The sequence below is a fragment of the Panthera tigris genome, chromosome D2 (genome assembly GCF_018350195.1).
Source record: "Panthera tigris isolate Pti1 chromosome D2, P.tigris_Pti1_mat1.1, whole genome shotgun sequence".
Taxonomy (NCBI): domain Eukaryota; kingdom Metazoa; phylum Chordata; class Mammalia; order Carnivora; family Felidae; genus Panthera; species Panthera tigris.
In genome coordinates, this window is record NC_056670.1 from 23,377,213 (window position 1) to 23,402,541 (window position 25,329).

General features: G+C 35.0%; 1 protein-coding gene across 3 annotated transcripts in view; it reads right to left on the reverse strand.

Annotated features, from left to right (window-relative positions):
- Positions 1–6,866: 6,866 nt before the first annotated feature.
- Positions 6,867–25,329, reverse strand: part of RTKN2 (rhotekin 2) — a 72,034-nt gene continuing 53,571 nt past the window's right edge. For all 3 annotated transcript variants that reach the window (XM_042960630.1, XM_042960632.1, XM_042960631.1), the window contains 3 exons: positions 14,316–14,481; positions 9,937–10,044; positions 6,867–8,666 (listed from right to left, as the gene is read on the reverse strand). In XM_042960630.1, the coding sequence (XP_042816564.1) occupies positions 8,131–8,666; positions 9,937–10,044; positions 14,316–14,481 (810 nt within the window). In that variant the 3' untranslated portion in view covers positions 6,867–8,130. The remainder of the gene's footprint in view (positions 8,667–9,936; positions 10,045–14,315; positions 14,482–25,329) is intronic.

Here is a 25,329-nt window from a genome sequence, read left to right on the forward strand (position 1 = left end):
CAACTGTTCTTACGTTTGTCTTGTTTTCTTGAACTGACATTCAAGTTCATGGCCTGTGGTCCAACATATCCTACCTTTCCCCTATTGCCATTTTTACTCTTTATCATGTTCTGTGGATTTTTACCTTAAAAATAGACTCACTGCCTTACCCGATTCATTCCTTTCCACAACTTCCATGACTACACTCCCCTTTAACTTTGAGTACTGTAAAATTGAACTCCTCCGGGAACCTACTGGGTAAACTGACTCCTATTTTCCTTATTTCTCCTAGATTTGAACAATCTTCCCATTATGACTTGCTCTCACATTGCCCCATGATATTCAGAGTATAATTTTGCACTGCTTACCTCAGTTTAGTGGTAAAGATACAAGGGCTTTTACACTTGTTGAAAATTGCTTTGTGGAAGTTCTCATACCCCTCTCTGATCTCTCATAACAAAATTAGATGTGTTATACTGAATTCTCTTTTTATCGCCTATTTTTGTTTTATGAATCATCTTTTCAACTAATTCCTCCAGTTCACTGATGATAGATAGGGATTGTTTTAAAGGTCTTTCTACAGACATATTAATGTTAGAGATATGGAATGCAAGTTCAAACAGTAATTCACCTTATGGTTTTTCCTACAAACTAGAACATGAACTTCTCTAGAATAAGTATTCTTTTTAATTTTGTAAGTCCCAATAGTGCCTTACATAGGGTTCTAATACAGGGACAACAAGTATCTGAACACATTTTTGGGTACTGTAAGTCCAGCATGTTCACATGAAGTGAAACACGGGGCTGGGTTAAAGTTCTTTTAAGAATATATGAATGCAGGGGCACCTGGGTGGCTCATTTGGTTGAGCATCCGACTTCGGCTCAGGTCATGATCTCACAGTTTGTGAATTCAAGCTCCGCATCAGGCTCTGTGCTGACAGCTCAGAGCCTGGAGCCTGCTTTGGATTCTGTGTCTCCCTCTCTCTCTGCCCCTGCCCTGCTCACACTGTCTCTCTCCCTCGAAAATAAAAAAAAATAAACATTAAAAACAAAAAGTAGAATATATGAATGCATGTGTGTATATCAGCTATATCTTCTCATTCCTTTCTTTATGTATGTTACAATGTTATATGGCACACTATAGAAACAAGGTAAGAATTTATATGCCAGGCCCTGGGCTTTGTGTTACATGTATTATCTAATTTAATAATCATGACTATCCTATGAGGCAAAAACTATTTTTACATTAAAGGATAAAAAACAAACAAACAAACAAACAAAAAAACCTTAGATGAGGTTTTTGAATAAAAAAAAAAAAAAAGCCCCAAATCATACAACGAGGTCATGTGGACTCAAGTTAACCCGTGTCTAATTCCAGAGTCTATACTCTCAGCTACCATGCAGTGTGACCCAGGGCAAGTCTTCGACATTTGCTTAGTGGGCTAGGAAGTTAATTCATGTACTTAGCACAATGCCCTACACATAATTACCCAGTAATATTCCTTCCTTATCATTTCACCATGACAGGGTTAAAAGGTCAATAAGACATGCTTCCTGTCCTTGAAAAATCTAATTTATGGTAGGCAGAATTCTAAAATGGCACTCCAAGACTTCCTGCCCTATGAATATAGCATACGCATGATTATGCGATATTAAATGCAAAAGAGATTTTTCCAGATGTACTTAAGGTTACTAATCAGTGGGCCGTGAATTATCAAAAGGGAAATTATCCTGGTGGGCTGCATATACTCACATAAGCCTGTAAAGAGCAGTTCTCCCCAGCTGGTAGTGGATGGAAAAGTAAGACAGACTTGAATCCAATGGATTCAACTCCTCTGTGAGCAAATTTAATGAGCTGAAGTTAGATTGAGGGGGCCAGATGCAAAAACTGAAGAGTGATCTCCAGTTGCTGAGAGTGACCCCTGACCAATACACAATTCTGGTGTCAGCAGGAATAATAAGGCTAGAAGCAGATCTTCCCCAGACGCTTCAGATTAGAGCCCAGCCCAGTGGACACCTTGATGTCGGCCTTGTGGGATCCCAAGCAGAGAAACCAGTGGAGCCCATTTAGACCTCTGATCTAAGGAAAAGTGAGATAATGAATGGATGTTGTTTTAAATTGATAAGTTCATGGTACTTTGTTATGCAGGGGGACACAACACTATGAACAAGGGCTTAGGCCGCAGACATAGATATAAAGCACAAACGGAGTGGACCTACCTAGGTGGAGAGACTGAAGAAGCCTGAAGTCTTGGGGAATTTAGAGGTGCTACCATTTTGAAGAATGAATGAAACTTGCTGGCTGTGGGTTGAGGGAAGACTTCATGGAGAAGACAGGGAGGAAAGATATTCTAGGCAGAGGGGCTAGCACAAGAAAATGATGAGCAAGCAGAAACTTGTTGAGGCAAGTCCACATGCTGAGAGCAGCAGAGGAATGGGCCGAGCAGGGTGGGGGAGGTTGGAGTGAGACTGGGACGCTTTCTGTCGGCTGTGGAGAGGTCTGGACTTCCATTCTGCCAGCACTGGACATACTTTTAAAAGCATCTTCAAAAACTAATTGAAAATATCTGGATTGAAGACTTAACAGTATATGTATGTATCTATAGTTTTACATTTTATACAAACGAACATGTTTTAATGCTCGAACTAAGAGGATGGATAACTCTTAACACTCTCTCCTCTTTAATATAAAACTAAAATTGCCAACAACGAATTAAGAAGCATTTATTAAGATGGCTAAATTCAACAAAAATATATCCACACACAGAGAGAAAATTTGTTTTGAGTTAACAAACGTAAAAATATAACACTCAGGAAAGTACCCATTTTCAACAACAAAAAATCTATTAAAAATGTTTTTGAGTATAGCTGACACACGGCGTTAGTCAGTTTCAGGTATACAACACAGTGATGCGACACGCCTATACGCTATGCTGTGCTCACCACAGGTGTAGCCACCACCTGTCCCCATGCATGGCTATGACAGTATCACTGACTGTCCTCTCTAGGCCATGCCTTTCACTCCCGTGACTTACTCATCCCATAACTGGAAGCCTGTGTCTTCTGCTCCCCTTCACCCATTCTGTCCATGCCCCCAGCCCCCTTCCCTCTGGCAACCATCAGTTTGTCCTTTGTATTTATAGGTCTGATTCTGCTTTTTGTTTAAGACATTCTATTTTGATAATGTTGAAACATGTTTATGACATGGCACAATTATGTACATACAAGGTCTTTTCAATCCCTCTCTCCTTTAGTAGTTACAATAAGAGATTACCATATCTCCGAAAGCAAACTGCTGTGATTTAAAACACAATTTTCAGTAAGATTTGGAATGATCTTGCCTAATTTTCTAATGATCAAACATGCCAGGATTGGTATTTTCCGATATTCAGATTAATAAAAATACCTCTGTAATAAATCTCCTCAGAGAAAGAGAAGCTTTTCCTAAAATGAAATGTTAAATATTTCTGGTCACGCTTCACAATTTCAAAATAAAATGTTGAAATAATATAATTGAGCCAGGATTGTTCATTTCTCTCCCCCTCCCTTGAGGAGCTCCATGGGAATAAATTAAGCACTGAGGGAGGTACATTACAATAAGGAGTCTCCTTGTGGCTACAGCAACTGAGTATCCCAGGTCCCTAATTTATCATTAGAGTGACCTAAAGCTCTGGGCAAATTCTGCATCAGTAGCCTAAAGCTAAGGTTATATGAGTAGATTTTTAAAAGAGTATCCTATAAGAAGGATTATATACAAACATTTTAATAATTGTTAGTTATATGTAGGATATCAAATATTAGTCTTATAATAAGAAGCACCAGCTACTGGGTATGTCTTTCTCTGATTAAACTGACTTCACAAGAGTTTACTTCTATCAGTGTAGCACAGAGGGGTATCTAAAGAAAAATCAAGCGAATGTCTTCATAAATCAGTTCTTTTAATGTATAGAAGTTTTAATCACATGACCTTGGCTTCCTTACCAATCACTGGTACTCATATATATATATATATATATATATATATATATATATATATATATATATATATAACCATAATAGAATATGTCTTAATCCAGATACTTGACCTACATTTAATTAAAAAGTAAAAATGAGAAGCACCTGGGTGGCTCAGTCCATTGAGAACCCAACTTCGGCTCAGGTCATGATCTTGCAGTTTGTGAGTTTGAGCCCCACATCAGGCTTGCTGCTCTCAGTGCATAATAGCCTCCTTCTGATCTTCTGTCCCCTTCTCCCTCTGTCCCTCCCCCAGCTCATGCTCTCTCAAAAATAAATAAAACATAAAAAAAATTAATAAAAAATAAAAAATAAAAATTACAGGGGCACTTGGGTGGCTCAGTCGGTTAAACCTCCTACTCTTGATTTCTGCTCAGGTCATGATCTCACAGTTTTGAGATCAAGTGCCATGTGGGGCTCTATGCTGATAGTGTAGGGCCTGCTCAAGATACTCTTTTTCTCTCTCTCTGCCCCTCCCCCGTTTGCACGAGCTCTCACTCAAAATAAATACACTTTAAAAAAACAAAATAAAAATTACAAAAATGCCAATTATACAAGCATGTCATAGAAAATAACACACACTACCATATTTTCAAATGAAGTCTTTTAAAACTTCAAAGGTAATACCCTTTCTAGTGTTAACTAAAAATATGCATGATCCCAAATAAACTGCTTTTTCATGACTATTATTAGCAGAGTTACATTAAACATGTAAACATTTAAAAATAGTGATGCTTTGAAATCTAAGTGCACAAAGTCAACTCTGTCTACTTTATAGTTTAAGACTAATAGATCCCTGTATAAATGGTCATCAGTTAAAGTTTAATTACTGTTCAATAATTCACTCTTTAAAAAGACAAGGATTTTGATAAATTCTGACCACAGGGACAGATATTTTCCTGCCAAAGCATTTCTCTTCTTGTTCATGGTATAGCACTCTATCTATATCTAGTACAGTTGCCCCTCATTCATGGTAACACAGGTGATTACATTCAACTGGCATTTAACATAAACTGCATCAAACTGCCCTACAATTCCATTTTGGACTGAATTAATTAACTTCTCAGTAGGTGACTGAGGTGCTGAACATAAGCCTAAGGAAATACTTGACTGCTTAACCTACCTTAGATGAATTGTCTCTAACTCAAGGCAGCTTCCATTTTTAATAAATACTAGAAAAATGTATTCAGTAGGATCTTAAAGGGTAAAGATAAGGCATTTATAATAAATGGAATCAGTTTTCCACATACATGCACATCCATTTAAAAGAAGTCAGGGGGCACTGAAGACAGTTAAGGAGGATTTAACCAAACTCCCCAAGAGTTGGCATGCCTGATATTTTGAAACACTGTTTACCTTAGGAGGTGTGTGTTTCCAGTAACAAGATGCCTTCTTTGTCCTTGGCAAGATGTTTAAATAAAAAGCTCACCACTTTGTAGCAAGTAAAAATAATACTATCTTAATGCTGTTGTAATTTATATCCCAGAGTTTGAAATGTAAATGTAATTTTCTAAGACATTATCTTCAGATCACCAGAATTATCATAATATCATAAAATATCTATTCTTTTTTCTCTAATTATAATATTATTATCAAGATCTGACAGCTAACTCTTTGTTTTCAAGTTTATGGTCTTCATCTATCAAGAAACAAATTAAAAGGACAAAGAATGTGAAAAGCCAGCTCATAAAAAGCTGAAATGTCTTTCATTACACGGCATATTTTTATATGTCATAAACTTCCGGTTTAGGAAATGCGAAAACAAATACTTCTTTTGACGAACTCCTTGACAAAGTGTTTAAGTATTTTTAGATTTTTTTTTAACTGTGGAAGGAAGGAAGGAAGGGAGTAAGATGGAAAGAAGGAAGGGAGGGAGCCCCAACTCTGTATTATACCTTTTGGGGGGAAGTGAATGAACATTTAATGAGCACAACGTTAAAGGAAGTGAGGCTGGAAACTTCAGCCTGAGTGCAAAGGCTGCGTAGCGTACAGTGAGACGGGCCCCCAGAAACGGCCTGAATAATTGCGGGAGGGAGGTGGCCCTTGGTCAGGCTTCACATAGACGGTTCTAGCAGGAAGGGCTTCAGCCTTGTTTCAAAGTGCCCCACTGAGGGCACAACTGCTACTTAGGTTCTCTAGGAGTACATTCTCTTTCCAGTACACCCTAAATCTTTCTTGATATAATATGCATGAGGAAATGACAAGAATATAATTTGGAAGTTTTAACACCGGTTGTTATAAGGAAGGCTTCCACTAAAAAAAAAAAAAAAAAAAAAAAAAAATGCTTAGATGCCAGTTTCAGAAACAATTTTGCCTGCAGCATCTTCTAGCTCAATAATTTAGTGGCGATGACAGTCACAAATGCTGTCAAAAACAGCAGTGAGGCTTAAAAAATAAACAAAAATTCAAACCATAATATCCTGTAGATTTTTAATATGCCCTTTACTGATTTGGCAACCACAACAGACATTGAGGAGAGCCTCCTAGTTAGAAAAAACAAATTAATCCTACCTTTGCAGGTTTTCATACACGTGACTGTCTCTACACCCTCTAAGGCATGCATACGGGGCTTCCTTCTCATCAAATACTATGTCTGTCCTGGTGTTCGTGGTCACAAGAGACCTTTTGTATCATTACTCCCTCGAGTTGCAATTCTGACTAGGAGGCCCGGGGAAACACAAAAGTAACCTGGCAGTTACATCATTCTCTATAAATGAAAAAAGACTGCTATCTAAAAATAATGAAAGACTCCATTTAAATTAATGTTATTTTTTGTCAAGTGTTCATTTTACTTTGTAATAATGTAGTTCTGATCCAAATAGAGTTCTCATGAGCTTTAAAAAGATCTCTAGAGATTATACGCAGGCCAGTAATTTAATTCTTGAATTTTTATTTCTTGCAATGACATTTAGGGTTCAGTGTGATTTCACATTTTTTGGTGCTGTTGCTGACACCTTATGGAAACTGTTTTATTTGAAAATTCTGATTTGATTTTTAAAACTGTTCAGTTCTTGTTTAGAAGAATCATTATTATTTAAAAAATGGGTTTTTTTGTTCCTTAAGGTATGCATCCTCTTGCTGTTGATTTCATAATCCTGTTTGGGTCACTGTGATTAGTTGCTATGGAAATTACCTCCTATGGAAATGATTCCAATGTCATTGTTGTAAGAATATGACTTTTAATGAATAATATCAATAGCAGACATCAACCCTTACTAGAAAAAAGGAAATTTAATTAAAATGTTTTAAAAGGATTAATTCTGAAAATTATCATCATGGCCAACTTTTCTGATATTTTTCAATCGGCCATCTGCTTTTTAAATAAGCATTAAATGAATTTTAAGGTGTTAATCAGCTACTCACTTCCCCAAATTCCAATGTCACAATGGAAATTAGCACCATGCATAGAAAAGTGGAAATAAAGAACATTTCATTTACCTTTTCTCTAAACTAATAAATGTTATGCTTCACTTTATGAGTTAATGTCAACAGGATTTCAGGGCTCATCAAGGAAGCAACTTTGAATAGCACATTATAAATCCCCTTTAAAGATGAAGAATTTAATATTCCAAAATTTATCCCAGGAATTTGAAAGGTCAGTGAGTTAACTAGTGAGTTAAACAATAGATGAGAGCCAGTGAACCATTAGATGAGAATTCCAGAATGCTAAGAAGAAATTTTCTTGGGTGGATTCTATAATTTGTGGTTTAAATAAAACTTTTGAAACATTCCATTAGTATTAAAATTCTCACAATGAGAATATGGCTCAGATTTAACACATTTTAAGTTACTAGACAGTCTCTCCCCAAAGAAATTTTAATGCCTTCTTCTGCCTAGTGCTTGCTCACTGCTGGTACTAATTTAGGAATAAATTAACCCTTCCAACAATTAGGATATTGTCTAGAAACTGCCTCTTGCACTCTACTGGGGAAATCACTTACGTTCTGAAAATCAGAAGTAAAAGAGAAATCCATTTCTTCATTATAAAACATTTTTTATACCTAATAGCTTATTAATTATTGATGTAAATCACTATCATATTTACCAACATAATTATGTGTTACTATATCACCAGTGCTTCTGAATTAAGCCTAACAGTTATAGATTTTCTTAAATGTTTTATACATTAAGGGTTTTCTATACTTGTGCTTGCAACCATGATCGAGGATCCAAAATGTCTTTGATAGATTTCTGCCTCGGAGCTGGCACTGGCTTGGCTTCAAAATTGGTTTTAGTGTCTGTGAGTTCGCCATCAGTTAAATTATTTTTCCTGGCAGGGAGAAGTTTTCGAGGAGCAGCCATTGGTTTCTGTAAGTGATGCATTAGGGTTGATAATTTGGTATCCAAAGGCGAGGCCCAAGATACACTTGTTTTTTCCCAGTTGTCCTTAACCAATTGATCTGTGTTGCTCTGTGTTTTTAAGCTGAATGGAGCTTTATCAGAAGGAGGAAGGGGAGCACGTCTCTTTTTCCCTTTCCCGTCATGTAACTCCTTGCTTGCAGGAGATAACACCTTTTTCTGGATAACCACTTCATGATTACCATCAAAGAGGCTGGCCCAAAGAGGTGGTGAGGGTTCTTCCTGCTGACCAATAAGAAACTGTCCATTTGTCTCTTCAAGTTTTTTTTGTATGGTCTCAGTTAAACTTTCAAGTTTTATAGGTGAATCAATGCCTGTAATGATTTTGAGAAGAAAATGCATGGGGAAAATTCAGAAGCTGTGTACACTTTGAGTCAGTTATTGTTTTCTAAACCAACATCTATAACGGTCATCAAAACACACTGGATAAGCAAGTGATTTGGAGTTGTTTTTCTTTTTCTTTTTTTTTAAGCATTTGCTTGTAAAAATAACCCTTCCCCTACCAACAGAACCAAAAACTAAGGAGCTCATTCACTGTGCGCCACACATGCACGCACACGCATAAATGTTCCTAAATAAACGCGTAAAACTCAGCTTTCAAAGGAGTAGAGTTACATGAGGATTTTTTTTTTCAATTCTGTAGATTAAGTACTTATTAAATAACTTTTCTTGGATTTAAAATCTATTCTGATTTCTAGGTAAGAGTGGATTCCCTTTTTATAAAAGCCTGATATGTAAACTGGGACAAATGTAACTGGATTAGTATCCTTTCCTGTAGACTAGCAAAAGTCTCTGTTCATAGAGAAAAAATTCCAAAACCAGAAACCCAAGGAAACATTTTGGTAATAAGGGTTCTGGATGAATTTTTCCTTGGGAAAAATAAGAGAATAGAGATAATGTCTATTAAATGAATCACTGGTATTTTCAAATGTGTAAACCCAAATCTATCATTTTTAATCTAACATTTTAAAGTAAGTGTAAAGTATATATTGGTGGCAAAACAGACTAGAATTTAGTGTTGACCTGTGTTCACAGCACTGTTCACTCAGGCAATCCTACAAAGATAAATAATTACCCTTCAAAGTGTGGGAAAATGGAATATTAATGAGTCTAGAAATTTAAAATTTTCCAAAGCATTAAACTTAACCAAATTTTTGACCTGAGATGAAAGAATACTTCCATTTACTAGTATTCATTTATCAACATTACTTTAAAACAAATTTAATAAAATACAGAAAAAATTATAGAACGTGATTATATTTTAGAATCTGCAAGTTCACATTTTCAGAATTTTCATCAGCTACTCAGCTAATATTTATTTTCAGTGCACCTTTATTCATTTTGAAGCCTTAACATTTTTGTTTGATCTTAAGCATTCAAACTATGAAAAATGTGTATTCATTAATTTTGTATTAATTCATCTATTAAACATGAGTTCCTCAGTCTATAATCATAGTCTTTTTTCATTCGTTTTGACTGCACCCTGAAAATTTTAGCATTTTAATGTCAATAGAATAAGCTGCTTGAGTATGGACAATGTTGTTTTTGTTACCCCGAAGCTTAGAAAAGACAAACCCCACTTACTCATATCATGGTAGACTGAGGTCGCCTCTTTTGTCAAGAACAAAGGTGGTTTCCGTGGTGACATAATCTCAATTTTCATAAGTTCTTCACAACAATGCTTCCATTGGCCTAAGAAAGACAGAAAAAGGCAGGCTAGTTTAAAACATAAATGTGAAGACGTATACTTCATTTTCAATAGATATCAACATATTTTTTTTGCTGTGAAAAATAACAGTGAATTTATAAAGCATTGCCTTAAGGAAGCCACAAAAACCTAATACTACCAATGATTTTACAGTCCACGTCTGAGCACAAAAGTAATCTATTTTAAGAATAAGTTCTGTGCACAGATATAAGAAGCTAAGATCTCTAGGCTATTAAATACTGTACGATTTCACTGGCACAGTAATGATCAATAACTAAAATTTCTATTCATGGCAAAAGTTGGCACAAGTTCTCCTCTGTTAAATATTAAATAAAAATACCCAGTATTTAAGACATTTGAAAGGTAAAAATCAACCAAAATATAGTTAGAAATAATGCTTCTCAAAAATGGCTTTAATTTTGAAAATTCTAAGAAATAAGAATTGTTTATTTAACAATTATTTCTTCAAATGATTATGCTTTTCAAAAATCACATAACTAGAAAAATGCTGCATTTTCAGTCAAGTAAAAGGTATATAAAAGCCCATTACAATAAAAACACATTACTCCAAATTCTAACTGGATCTAATTTATTCAGGAAGGACACTTTAAATAAAGCCAGTAGTTACTAGGAATAAAAAGTACTCTTAAATAAGTTGTTTCAATTTTTAAGTTAAAATTTTGAAGTGTGAACATTAATTTTTCTTTTAATTATGTTTTATTATTTTCATCTTAAAATTCTCAGATTAATCTCTTCTGAGTGGTGGATATAAACAACTTAACCTTTCCATATTTATTGTGCACCTACGCACTGGGTAACAGCTGTGCTAGAAACCATGCGTCTCTCTGTTCATATTATAAAAGCAGGTTACTGGGGTTCACTATGCTTACACTCTATCTTACATCTGTAGAAAAGTAAATGTCATACACATATGTGTCTTTTTGGAATGATTTATGATCTATATTTCTCTTCCTTTTTATTATATTCTCAATATCCAATTTAGTTATTTTCGATAGCTTAAAAATGAAAGACATTTCACGTTTAGTCAAATTATCTATTCATTTTTGTTGTTTTAAATCTAATATACAGCCATGGTTATATGGTAATATGCATAAATTTTAAATCCATCACTTTAAATAGTTAAGAAACATAAAAAACCTTTTAGTGTGTTTTATTACAATGCTAAGTATAGAATATGGCAAAAATTTCAAAATAGCCCACATAGCATCTCAGAGAGAGAACAAAATCTTGAGTTTGAGGCTTCAAAGGTTGCTCTGCAGAATTTAAATCTAGTAGGATCTGAGATCTGATAACTTATTCCTCCCCTCCACTTCCTTTTTTAGATAAATATATAAAAGCCAGCTTTTCCTTCTTGGGGCAGAAAAAAATTAAGGTCTTATCTACTGGAAAAATAATGAAATACTTTAAGCTAGCAAACATTTCTCTGTCAAATCTTAGGCAAATTACAAAGTGCCGTATTTTCTCTATATTGATAGATTAAAGCTGTTCATTGTTAAAGTGGTAGCAGAATATTAATCATGTTGAAAACTGGAATATAAAGTCATGTTATCCATGTGTAACTGAAGTCAGAGGTACAAGTGTGGAATGTTCACTGGTCAATTTTACAATGGAAACATTTATTTTACCAGTGAATAAATTAGTATGCAAAGTTATACATGATACCAACATGTTAACATAAAAAAAAAAGGCCCCAGTATGAAATATTAAATGGCTATGTTGTCTTCACATAAAATCTGTCTACTGGAGGTGTTTACCACAATAATATTTGTTATAATGTTCCCAGTCAAATGATCTGTTATGCTAAGCTGCTTATGTTGACTCAATATGTATATTATTAAATACTTGAAACAAATTTATCTTTGACCCACCACTCCTACCCCTTTTGATTATCCAGAACAGTGTCATTCCTTTTACGTGTTTTTCAGCTCTCAAATATTAAAAATTAGCTATCACATCCCCCTTGGCTTCCAACCTCCACTCTTCATTCATCTCTGTTCCTCTGCAGGCTTAGTGCCATTAATGTTTTCTTGTGATTTTTAATCTCACTCTTTCAATTTTCTACTCTTACACAGAGTCAAATAATTGAAATTTGCTCTAAATATTAAATTACTCTTAGTTTATTCTGCCTTGAATATCCATCCTCTATTATGTTCTACATATCACATTTCACCTAAGATCACAACAGGCTACACTTACCATGAGGAAGATAAAACATTTAAAGTACAAGTCAATCTTTAGGATTTGATCTTTGCTTCATATCTTCATACACAATGAATTCTTTTTAAAAAATGTTTATGTATTTATTTTGAGAGAGAGGGAGGGAGAGAGAGAGAGAGAGAGAGAGAGAGAGAGAGAGAGAGAGAACCCCAGGCAGGCTCCATAGTGTCAGCGCAGAGCCTGAAGCGGGGCTTGAACCCACCCATGGAACTGTGAGATCATGACCCGAGCTGAAATCAAGTCAGATGTTCAACTGACTGAGCCATCCAGGTGCCCCATACACAATGTATTGTAAAATGTGAATCTAATAGAATTTATACTTCAAAAACTAGATAGATTGGCAGATTTTATCCCAAATCATTAAATACTAAAGAAGTAGCCAGATCTAAGAACCTAGTTGTCATCGCTTTCTTATTTCGACAGTTGTATCACGAGATTTATATCCCTCCAACTCCCTATTTTAGCATGATAAATTACTTTATGTAATCTGGACAATAAAAACATGAGATCATCTAGTAGTAGTTGATACCCAGACTATAATATTCTGCATTTTTACCTCCTCTTACCCTGTTCCTGTTTTTATACACATAAACATTTTTATAGAATCACTTCTAAAAATAATATAGTCTTTGTAAGACAAACTCTCTAAAGCAGAGCATTTAGGAAAGCAGTTAAAATTTCAGATGTGATCAGCAAACAAAAGGAAGTTGTTGTCTTTTAAGTTACACATCTAAGATCAGCTGAAGTTAAAAAAAAAAATGTAGTGCATGCTGATAAGCATGGAACAAATATTCAAACGCCTATTGAGTGCCTAGGGATAGTACTTAAGGAAAACAAGTCCTAAAGAACTCCAGAAGGCTATAGAGGGAGGCCTCTAGTTTCCTGCAGTAAACCAGACATCTCTTCAGGCCTCAATTTTCTCAACTTTAGAGCAGAGGAAAATAATTTCTGCCCTGCTGGGCTGTGGTGAGAAATAAATGAAGCTATATGGTATGTTGAAGGTAATCAATACGTTCAGTTCCCTTTTTGTGTCCTCCCCAACCATCACTAGAATACTTGACCAGGCCATGGATCACACTGGGGACAGGAGGTATTAACTCTTTTATAAAGTTTCCCAAAATAGCTCATTAAGAAGTCCTAAAATTTCTGTTGGATTATTTCTAGGGGTTGAAGAAATAACTTTGATTGTTTGGAAATGGCTATCCTTTGTAATTCTATAAAAAAGCATTCTAAAGATATAAAATGCTGGTTGAATCTAACAGTAGGCTTAGTTTGACTAGAAATAGCCCTTATCAATAGTTCACATTTACACAAGTGACCTCCTTAATACCCATCACCCATCTAGCCCATCCCCCATCTCCCTCCCTCCTATCTCAATATATCATTTCAATATTTTCTTGTTGATAAAATTCCTCCTTAACTTGAGAATACTAGATCACACATTTTACATAGTAAAACTCTTATTATATTACTATCACATTGTTTTTAAAATCATGGGCTGTACTATTGAAGCTGAAAACCACATGTATGGTTTAAAAAAATTTTTTGGATGATGTCCAAAATGATATTATAACGAATCTGGAGTTAACAGAAGGTTACATAAAAATGAATTTCCTTCTGAACATTTCAACATTTTAGAATCATCACTAACCTAGAGAAGTGTTTCACTCCTCAAATGGATTGTTATCCCTTTGATTAAACACACTGCTTTAACCAATTAAAACCTAATATTTTGAAAAAATGTGGTCTAGTTGTTTTAGGGACCAGAGGAACTTAAAAAATAACAGGTAGAGATACTAGGAATTCAAACGTATAATAAACTATAGTTAAAGTCAGGCATTGGGGAAAAGTTGAGAGAAAAAGTGATCAATGCAGTGATGATATACTATCATTTTATTCAAGAGCATAAAAAATTCTTGATACAAATTATAACATTATAATTGTAATATTTAGATTGCTTTGTGCATCCTTTCATGATACATGAATATAATACTGGCAAATCCAAAAATTAACTTACTAAGATCAAAAAAATGCTGCCAGAAGGCTTCCATCCATTTCTGGAGATCTTCTCTACTGTCCACTGCAAAAATATGAGTTACAGACTGTCCAGCAACAGGGTTGATAACAGAAAAATTATGAATTTTTTTCTTGGCATCCTTATCCATTGCACGAATTCTGGTTTCCTAAAAATTAAGACAAAATTAATGTTTTACAAGAGAATATTTTTGTAATTAACAAATAAGTATTTTACTGCTCACTACCACACTTAGAGCAGATACATTTATAAATCTTGTTGCTGATCATTTAAAATGTGGAACTTTGAGAATTTTCAAAATTCAGACTCAGATCACCGAGTTGAAAAATGCTTTGTAGTAAAAATACTGAACAGTGTTTCAAAGCATGCTACATATAGAACTTACATTAAATTACATGAGATTAAAACATAACCTGTTTTGATCCTTTTAAGTAGGAGTATGCTGTCTTTTATATACATCTTAAAATTTGCAATAAAACAAGTATGGCATGTCATAACTGTAATGTGAATTATATTAACTACATTTCCAACAGTAATAAAATAAAAGAATCAGTAAAGTACGTTTGTTATTCTAATATTCAGGCATTACATACAGTGTTATCACTTAAAGCAGTAAAACCATAACTTAGTGTTTACTGCAGCAAAGCAGTTAGGTTTTTCCCATTAACATTTATTTCATATGTAACATTCATTTACAAAGCTCATAGCTAAAGATCCACGAAGTACTATAACCTTCATGATGGTAACAATTATTTTTTTAAATGCTGAATGCAACACTCTACAACAAAGGCAATGGTTTCATTCATGTTTATAGTCTTAAGCTTTTTTTCTGAGTGGTACTAGGTACGACATTATGGTGCTTACTGTGTCTACATGTAGAAAGTCTGTTCCCAAGTGACACAGGCACCACCATGCCACATGACAAGCTAGCAACTACATGTAGTTTCCAAGGAGTTTTGGGGAAACAATGGGGATTTGGCTGCCTGGATAATGAGTGATATTATTCTAGAGCAGTGCTGTCCTGCACAAGTGAGCCACATCTGGGGCGCCTGGGTGGCTCAGTTGGTTAAGCATCTGACTTTGGCTCAGGTCATGATCTCGTCATGGTTTGTGAGTTCCAGCCCCATGTCGGGCTCTGTGCGGACAGCTCGGAGCCTGGGGCTTGTTTCGGATTCTGTGTCTCCCTGTCTCTCTCTGTCCCTCCCCTGCTCACGCTCTGTCTCTTTCCCTCAAAAGTAAATATTAAAAAAATAAATAAATAAGTGAGACACATGTGTAATTGAAGATTTTCTAGTATCACATTAGAAGGTAAAATGAAAACTGGTGAAAATAATTATGTAATAATTATTACAATATTTTGAAATAACGTTTTTATGGGTGCCTGGGTGGTTTAGGCACCTGAGCGTCCAACTCCTGATTTCAGCTCAGGTCATCATGATCTTCCAGTTGGTGGGTTCAAGCTCAGCGCAGAGCCTGCTTGGGATTCTCTCTCCCCCTCTCTCTGCTCCTCCCCCGCTCACACTCTCTGTCTCTCTCTAAATAAATAAACACCTTTTTAAAAACTTAAAAACAATAAAATAAAAGGGGCGCCTGGATGGCTCAGTAGGTTGAGCATCCAACTTCAGCTCAGGTCACGATCTCGCGGTGAGTTCGAGCCCTGCGTCAAGCTCTATGCTGACAGCTCAGAGTGTGCAGCCTGCTTTGAATTCTGTGTCTCCCTCTCTCTCTCAAAAATAAACATTAAAAAAATAATTAAAAAAATAAAATGTTCTTCTGCAACCCAATGCATCCAAAATATTATTTTAATGTGTGATTGAAAAACTTTTTTTTGAGATATTTTACACTTTTTCATTCTAAGTCTCCCAAATCCAGTGTCTATTTTATACTTAAAGCACATCTCCATTTGGACCAGTCACATTATAAGTAACAGCCACTGGTAGCTAGTGTCTACTGTCCTGGGTAGAAGAGTTCTAGAGGAGTATGTTTAAACCTATTGTAGTGTGTGCAGAAGAGGATTTAGTTGGCAGTTACAAAAGCTGATTAGGAGTGAGAAGAAATTCCTCACTTCTTTCAGTACTGAGTGAAGAGAAATTGCATGTATTCTCACATACCAAAACTAACATATACATATAATGATGTCTATGGACAGGAGCAAAGACTTACAAAGAAAAGCTATACATTCCCTGAAGCATGGGAAAATACAGACAGGTGAGCACCATATAAACACTAGTTCCCCCTTATCCTTAGTCTGTGCTTTCTGCAATTTCAGTTGCCCCAGTCAACTGTGGTCCACAAGCAGATGATGCTCCTCCTGACACGTCATCAGGTCAGCAGAGCCTAATGCTTCTACATCATCATAATGCCTACGTCACCCACCTCACTGCATCTCATCACACAGGCATCCTGTGGTCTCACATCCATCACAAGAAGGGTGAGTGTGGCATAATAAGATATTCTGAGAGGCAGAGAGGCCACATTCATGTAACTTTCATTACAGTATATTGTTATAACTATTCTATTCTACTATTAGTTATTGTTGTTAATCTCTCACTGTGCCTAATTTATAAACCAAATTACCACAGGTATGTATGTATGTATAGGAAAACACAGTATATATAGGGTTAGGTACTGTCCACAGTATCAGGCATCCACTGGGGGTCTTGGAACATATGCCCTGCAGTTAAGAAGGGACTACTGTGGATGACAGAAGTTCTTTCCTGAAGGAAGGAATTCTTATGCAAAAATCACATGAGAAAAAATGTATGCTGCATGAAGTAGCAACCTAACTTTGAAAGTCTGGAGTATCACAAAACATAAGGATTAGTAACCATCTTAGAGACACTGTCATTTTTAAAATGTAGGAGTGTAAGTGTCTTCAGAGGATTGTAATGGACTTATGGTCAACATTGTAATTTAACATAATGGTCTTTTTACATTCCTATGCCATGGTAATAAACTTTGTGAATTAACTCTTTTAAGCAATTATTTATACAATATAAAAACAAAATGGTACCCTAATTGATATCCTTGCAGGCTGAAAATGCATGTAATCAACCTCTTTAAGTATAACGCTTATTATCACCAGCAGAGAATGACTGAAGCTCCAGAAAGAATCTTTAATATGCTCTCAGTAAGACTTACTGAAGGCTGACTCAGTGGGGGAGGAAGGCAGGAGAACCCTCTATTCTCTCAGTATTAAAAAAAAAACAATAAAATATGAATTATTCTTGTTGTTGAAATTGTGCTTTTCTCTCCATTCAAATCTATCGGAATACAAATTTATGACTACCTTTTGTATGTAGGATTAAAATGGATTCAACTTTTAAATATGGAAAGTGTGATTTTTATAGATGAATATGTACATTTTTAATAATACCAAGATATCATTTCAAATGAAAATAGCTATGTAGAAAATCTGATGAACTGGATCATTTATATCTTTCTAAGAGAATATAATGCAATAATATATAAATACTGTACACTATACACTCCATTAGCTCTGAGGACCATAAATACCACTAAATTTTTCAAACATGAGAAGCTTTTAAAAGGTGCAAATGAAACGCAGAATAGATCATTTGAATTAACTTCTATATTTTATCACCCCAAATAATTTAACTAATGGGAATTTTTTCAACCAAAAACTGGATGTCAAAGAAAAAGTCATTAAATAAAGTTTCTGATAATGTCAGAAAGTCCATGCAAGCTGTTTTTCATTCTGGGCCAAGTATCAATAAGAGTTCTTGAAACTTCAGTGAGGGATGGATTAGAAAACATAAGGTGAATTTTAGGACTGTTATCATTATGGGCTCACATGACGCTTAGATGAGGGCAGTGTCTCCTCTTAGCAGGGTTTGAAAGCAAGAAACAGGCATTTCTGCTCCCACTATTTCTCCCACCTAAAATACTGCCTGGCACTCACTAAGTGATTGAAAAATACATGAAGAATAAATTAATGAGATAAGAGAAGAGCAACTCAGATAATGACAGTTTTAGGTTGACATATGAGGATCGCAGAAATAGTCCTAATCCAACACTTTATAGATGAGGAAACTTATGTCCCAAAATAAGTTTTCTATCTAAAATCAGAGTTTCCTGTCTTGCTTTTTGCTAATCCAAAACCATTTAGTTGATTAGGGAGGTTTTACAGTCAACTTTTACTGCTCTGCAGATAAATTTGAGACTTCATTGTGAAATTTTAATCTTTGGCTGGATCTCCTTTTATCAGTCAACACATACTGAACTGGAACCTTCCACTGCATGAGATGGTGGGGACCCAGAGAAGGCCAACTGAAATCAATACAGATATAATCTGAGAAGTCAATTTTGTAACAAAATATAATTTACTCTGAAATCAAAGGAAAGTTTCTTTTAGGCTGTTCATTACTTTAAATTAAAACTGTACTTCAACCTCTCTATTTCTGTGGTAATGGAAAATTACTAAATTGGGACTAGATTTATGCACTGTTTCTTACCTTACTTTTGACTATACGATCTTTAAAAAGTCTACTCCGTACCCAGATTATGGGTTCTAAATATTATTTCCTACTAAAAGGAATCAGAGCTCTTTATAGACATGGCTAATTCTTAGCTTGGGCCAGAAAATATATAGGATAATCCCTGAACTTCTTATCCTACCAAAAATCAAAGATTAATAGGATTGTATCAAAAGGACTCGAGAGCCAAACTGAAGAGGCTTCCAGTAGCCAAAGATGGGACTATCTAAATGTCAATAAGAATCCAATGGTAATGGATTAATGCATGAAATGTTTTTAAACCCATAAATTCTTAATGATATTTAAAAATGAACTCATTTGGGGGTAACTGGATAGCTCAGTCAACTAAGCATCCAACTCTTCATTTCGGCTCAGGTCAGGATCTCACGGTTGTGAGATCAAGTCCCATGTCAGGCTCTGTGCTGAGTGTGGAGCCTGCTTGGGATTCTCTTTCACCCTGTCTGTCTCTCTGCCCCTCCCCCCACTCACTCACTCTCTCAAAATTTAAAAAAAAAATGGACTCACTTGTCACTTTTGAAGGATGCTAAGGAACCACCTCATTGTTTTGGCAACTAGTTAAATCTTAAAGTCTTTATTCTGTCTTTCCTATAAGAATTGTACCTCAACCAAATAGCTGATAATATAGAGGTATCCCACCTAATAAATGAAGAAAGAATGTTAAAATACCACCAATTTGCAATCCCTAATGAAATAAATGTTGCAATCAATACTCACCTATGGATGTTAACATGATTAGAAGACCCAGGCAATTAAATGTCTCCCAATAAAAGTACACAATATTTCCTAAGATATATTGTTACTAACCAATCAACCAACAAACAAAAATCTGATCCAAAAATAGGAGAAAAAAAGACAACTCAAAGATGCAATCAGCAAAATTCAGAGTATGGAAAACTCTGTAGGAAAAATGACTCAATTTCTTCAATAAATTGTGTGTGTGTGTGAGAGAGAGTGTGTGTATGCATGAGACCAAGAGACAACTCCAACAGAGTTACAGATTTAAGAGATCAAATCAATTAAATGCAATATATAACCATTATTTTAAAATCCTGATTCAAAAGCTATTTAAAAAATTACAAGGCTGGAAAATTTGAACACTGAATTTTTGATGATATATTGACTATATATATGACTATAAATTTTCATTAAGTATGATAATTGTAATAATTATAAGTAAAATCATATAGCCTCCAGGATTTGCTTCAAAATAATTTTATGATGGACAATGTATGAGGATACAGACAGGTTTATTTCTATCATTCTCTTTAAAGATTATCTTTAAATGTCCCCTCCCCAAATTAAAAATAAGCTACAAGTACAAAGAACTAAGTGCCTGCTTTCCTACCTATAATGCTGAGATAGTATTACTTCACTCACAGCCTCCTCATGAACATGTTGTTAAGAATAAATGAGTTCTTTGAAAGGTGTTTGGTCTAAAGTCTTGTTAATCAGGAATGAAGACAAAATGTTACTGACGAAAAACAAGCTTTAGACCTCATACACACTCTAGTAACAAAGAAAGCATACTTTCACAATATTTGGCAAGGAATGTTGGAAATACATAAACCATAACCATAAATCAAACCAAGCATTAGGAAGGATTAGTATTAGTGTGATATAATTATTTTCAATTTATGTCAATGAAATCAGATGTAAATTCCTAAAGGAAAAGGCTTAAGTAACTATTTTTGCTGTATTTAATAAACGACAATCTAAATAGTTGATAGGATTGAGACATTAAAGGACTAACATAATCAGAAAAAAAATCCCATGTGCTTCATAATAATTTTGCTTGTTAGGGTCCATGACAAACATAATGGTTAAAGCAATTTCAAGATAATTTAACAAAGATCTATCAGACCAAATAGTAATATTGATTTGGTTAGTACAAATTTTATTATTCATTATTGAAATGATGTATAGTATCTAAATCAAGAAAAAACTTTTGATCTCAAAGACCCACACCACTTTTCCATTCCACTACTCACCACACTGGCAATGGATAAAACTGGCTAATAAAATGTTTTCTACAATATATAGAAGATTCAATGGCACTGTTAAGTATCCCTTATTGGGAATGTCTTGCTCAACAACATTAATAGTGAAGTTTTTTGAAGTTGAAGCAATCACTTTGAAGTAAATCATCCTTTCAAATTTGGATTGAAAACAGGAGGGGAATAGCTCAGGCTTTTCTTCCCTTAATGTAACTATTTCCACAGATGGCTCCCTATGAAAATTAATAAACTGACTTAGCTTTACAGGAAATGCCATTTAGAAAAAATTACAGTTAGAGAACAGATCCTGTGATCAAAATAACAGAATTATTGTTTATATACCTTAGCAACTGCAAAATTTATGATTTCACATAATTTTTATAGTAGCATTAAGCAAAATTATTATTTTCTAAATCATGAGATAAGAAGAAAGACAGCAAAGAGAAAAGAACTCTGATTTATATTTAATATTTAACAGTATTAAGCATAAAAAGATGTTAGAGACCCAGAATTGAAAATATACTAAAAACTGAAACAAAACCATTCTTAAAAGTTTTATTTGGGGGCACCTGGGGGACCCAGTCAGTTAAGCATCTGACTTCAGCTCAGGTCATGATCACATGTTTATGGGTTTGAGTCCGACGTCGGGCTCTGTGCTGACAGCTCAGAGCCTGGAGCCTGCTTCAGATTCTGTGTCTCCCTCTCTCTCTGGCCCTCCCCCTGCTCATGCTCTGTCTCTCTCTCTCCAAAATAAAAAATAAACATTAAAAACAAAAAATTTTTTAAAAAAAGGTTTATTTGGTGCTTACCTGCTCTACATATCAGAAAATACCAAGTTGGCATTTATCAAAGATCCTGTTTAGCATGTATCCCATAGAAATTTCCAAAGTCAAACAATTAAAATACCTACCTTATATTTTAAGATCAAGTAATTTAAAACATTGAATAAATAAAAATCTATGAGTTTACCATTAATCCGGGGGGAACACAATAGACACAACATTCATTTGCTTCTTCTGGAGGGAGTAATGCTGCTCTGATACATACTGCCAATATCAATACAAGACCAAAATACCAACTCCTTACTCTGAAAATTGGTAATTAAAACAGTAAGCTTTTATCCTGCCATTTCAGGAGGGACTGGAATTCATTGTTGCTTGATGAGAAAAAGTCCTTCTTTATTAAAGAATGCCAGCTAATACATGTAGAATGAAGGGTATTGTGAGAACAACATATGCAATCTCCAGTGTGATAACCAATTCAGACAAGGGCAATCCGGTCGCTAAAACCATTATGTGAAAGACTACTGGACAACAAAGATATACAAACAGTGCCAAACTATCACCTCACTGATTGCTTGCTAATAGTAAAGAGGATGGCTTACCGTTATGCAGGAGAGAGTTAGTAGTCACCACCTTAACCAAGTCATTAAATGTGGCATTGCCAAAATGAGACAACCCAGCATCATGTACCTCTGAACAGAATGCCCTGTAAAGTATTTGTCATTATGCATGAAATATTCTTGTAAGTAATGTTTAGAATGAATCTAAGCAAACCTCTAGACCTAATTTACAGTTGAGAAGAATGTACAATCCTTGAATGTTCCTAGATTGAAAGTAAAAGCTAAAAGGACACTTTAGGGAAAATGGGGAAATTTGAATATGGACTGGATATTAGAAGTTATAAGAGAATTATTGTCAGTTTGGCTAGCTGTGACGATGGTATTGTAATTTCATCTACACAACACACTTTTTTTTAAGGGTCCTATTTTTAAGAGTTGCATGTTGAAGTATTCAGGGATAAAGTATCAATGTTGGAGACTTATGTTCAAATGGTCAGCAAAAAATACAGATAAGAGACTTTACAGACTTATAGCTGTAAGATAAATAAGATCTGAGGGTGACTATAGCTGATAACACTACTGTATGATTAAAATTTACCAAGAGAGTAGAACTTAAATGTTGTCACAAAAAAGCTTAAAAAAACCTATAATCCAATACTGATTGTAGTAATGATTACACAACTGTATATTATTTGTCAAAATTATCAAATTGTACATTTATAATTGGTGAGTTTTATTTTATGTCAACTATACCATCATAAAGCAAATTAAAACTAAATACAAAGAGTTTATGGGGCGCCTGGGTGGTTCAGTCAGTTAAGTGTCTGATTTTGGCTCAGGTCATGTTCTCACGGTTCGTGGTTTGAGCCCTGCATTGGGCTCTGTGCTGACAGCTCAGAGCCTGGAGCCTGCCTCCGATTCTGTGTCTCCCTCTCTCTCTGGCCCTCCTCTCTCTCTCTCTCTCTCTCTCTCTCTCTCTCTCTCTCTCAAAAATGGATAAACATTAAAAAAATTTTTTTAAATACTTTTGTTTTGGGACACCTGGGTGGCTCAGTCAATTAGGCCTCTGACTTGGGCTCAGGTCAGCATCTCGCAGTTTGTGAGTTTGAGCCCCACGTAGGGCTCTGTGCTGACAGCTCAGAGCCTGGATGCTGCTTCCATTCTGTGTCTCCCTCTCTCTCTCTGCCCCTCGCTTGCTCACACACACTCTCTCTTTCTCTCTCTCTCCCTCAAAAATAAATAAACATTAAAAAATTTTTTAAAAAACATTTAAACTCCCCCCCAAAAGAAAAAAAGAGATAAAGCAAAGATGACAACAATGGTAACTGTTAAAGCTAGGTGGTATGAAAGTGTCACTATAGTATTGTTACAACTTTTCTATAAATTTGAATAATTTTCTAAGTTGAGAAAAAAATAAGTAAAAATTACTTTAATAGGAGATGTAATTACATAACGGCCAGGTTTACAGAAGTAACAAATACATTTCTTGACTGAGATAGTCATATTTAAACAAGAAGACCAGGGCATTTACTGTTAAAAGTGAAGTTTTCAGGTAAATGGAAGGGTTCAAAAGAAGCCTGAGGTAGAAGTAGGAACTGCAAAGAGAAAAGCTGCTACAGAGAAAGGGCAGGAATCAGTCCTGGAGAAAATTAAGACAGCAATGTCACAAAGCTAGAGAATGGAAGACTGTGTTATCAGTTTAATCTTTGAGATCAGCAACTAAATTATATTAATCTTCTCGACCTAACCCTTACCTCATGGTTTAATCTTAAAATTCTCTTTTGTACTTTAGACAAAAGTCATGTGCAATGACAATTTATGTCATCGGTCGTCAGGGTCAAATACAGCCCATACTGCCCCAAGTCTAAGGCTGAGGTTATACAAATTACTAGATTAATCATTTTCCTGTGAATTTGTAATGGTCAATTGTGGAACCACCACTGGGATTTCTAAGTATGGTGATTTTAGTCATCTTAATAATGGAGCTGATTGACTACAGAATCCTATCAGTCACCAGGCCACCAGCTTTTATTACTACACGGAAAAATGAGTCAATTGAAAAAAGATTAATTCAGCCAGACCATGTAAACACTGTTAACTGCTTGTTTGGAATTACACCCTTGTCATCAGACAAGAAAATACACTGGTTACAGTAACAAAGGGGTTCCATTATAACTGCCTCTTAAATTTAAATGGTAAAGATTCAATACGTGTCTAAGCCATTGCCTATAGGTAGGTAGTTAACTGTGGCCTCAGACTCAAAACCTCACTTCAGAGCTGTTTTTACTCTCATAACTTATTCAGAGTGGGTACAGAGATGGGAAAAAGTCTAATTTTGCCTTCCAAATCTAGTCTAGCAGTATGTCTGTAAGGAAACAGAAAAACAGTGAGCCATATAATTTTACTTACTAGCTAGACAAGTTCTATCTGATCTGTGAGTCTGTTTCTTCACTTGTAAAACAGAAATAACATACCTATAAAACAGGGCTGACTTACCTGCTCTGTCTACCATAAAGGACTGATAAGGTAAAATGAATACCTTGAAGACTGTTTTCAAATAAAATAAATGAATTTAAAATATCATCTGTCTAGATTACATTTTAATTTGTTGTCTGACTATCCATATTCCACTGCACAACATGTAAGAAAAAAATCGGTAGAATTCCATTTTTCACTACCTAGCTACCTAGTGAAAACCAGGTTAGATAAAATCATCTATGCAGAACTCTTGCCAAAAATATTTACTCGAATCTAGTGAAACAATTAGTCAAAAACAGATTTAGGGACTAGCCTGGATTTTTACAAAATGTCAATATAGTAAAAGACAAAAAAAGAAAAAAGAGGCAATGAGTGATGGGTCCAATTTAGGTAAAAAGGAAACAATCAAAAGACCTGGTGACCAGCTGTAGTTTGTGATCCTTGATGGGGGTCTTAGATCAAACAATAAAGAAAAATTAGAACATTTTAGGGACAATTTGCTCTCTATATATTAGATAATATTTTATCAACAGTAAATTTCATGACTGTGGTAAATAATACGGTCATGAAGGAAATGTCCTTGTTTTTAGCTGAAACATACTGAAATATTCCAGGGAAGAAATGTTATGCTGTGGGCTACTTACTTTCAAATGGTTCTGAAAAAA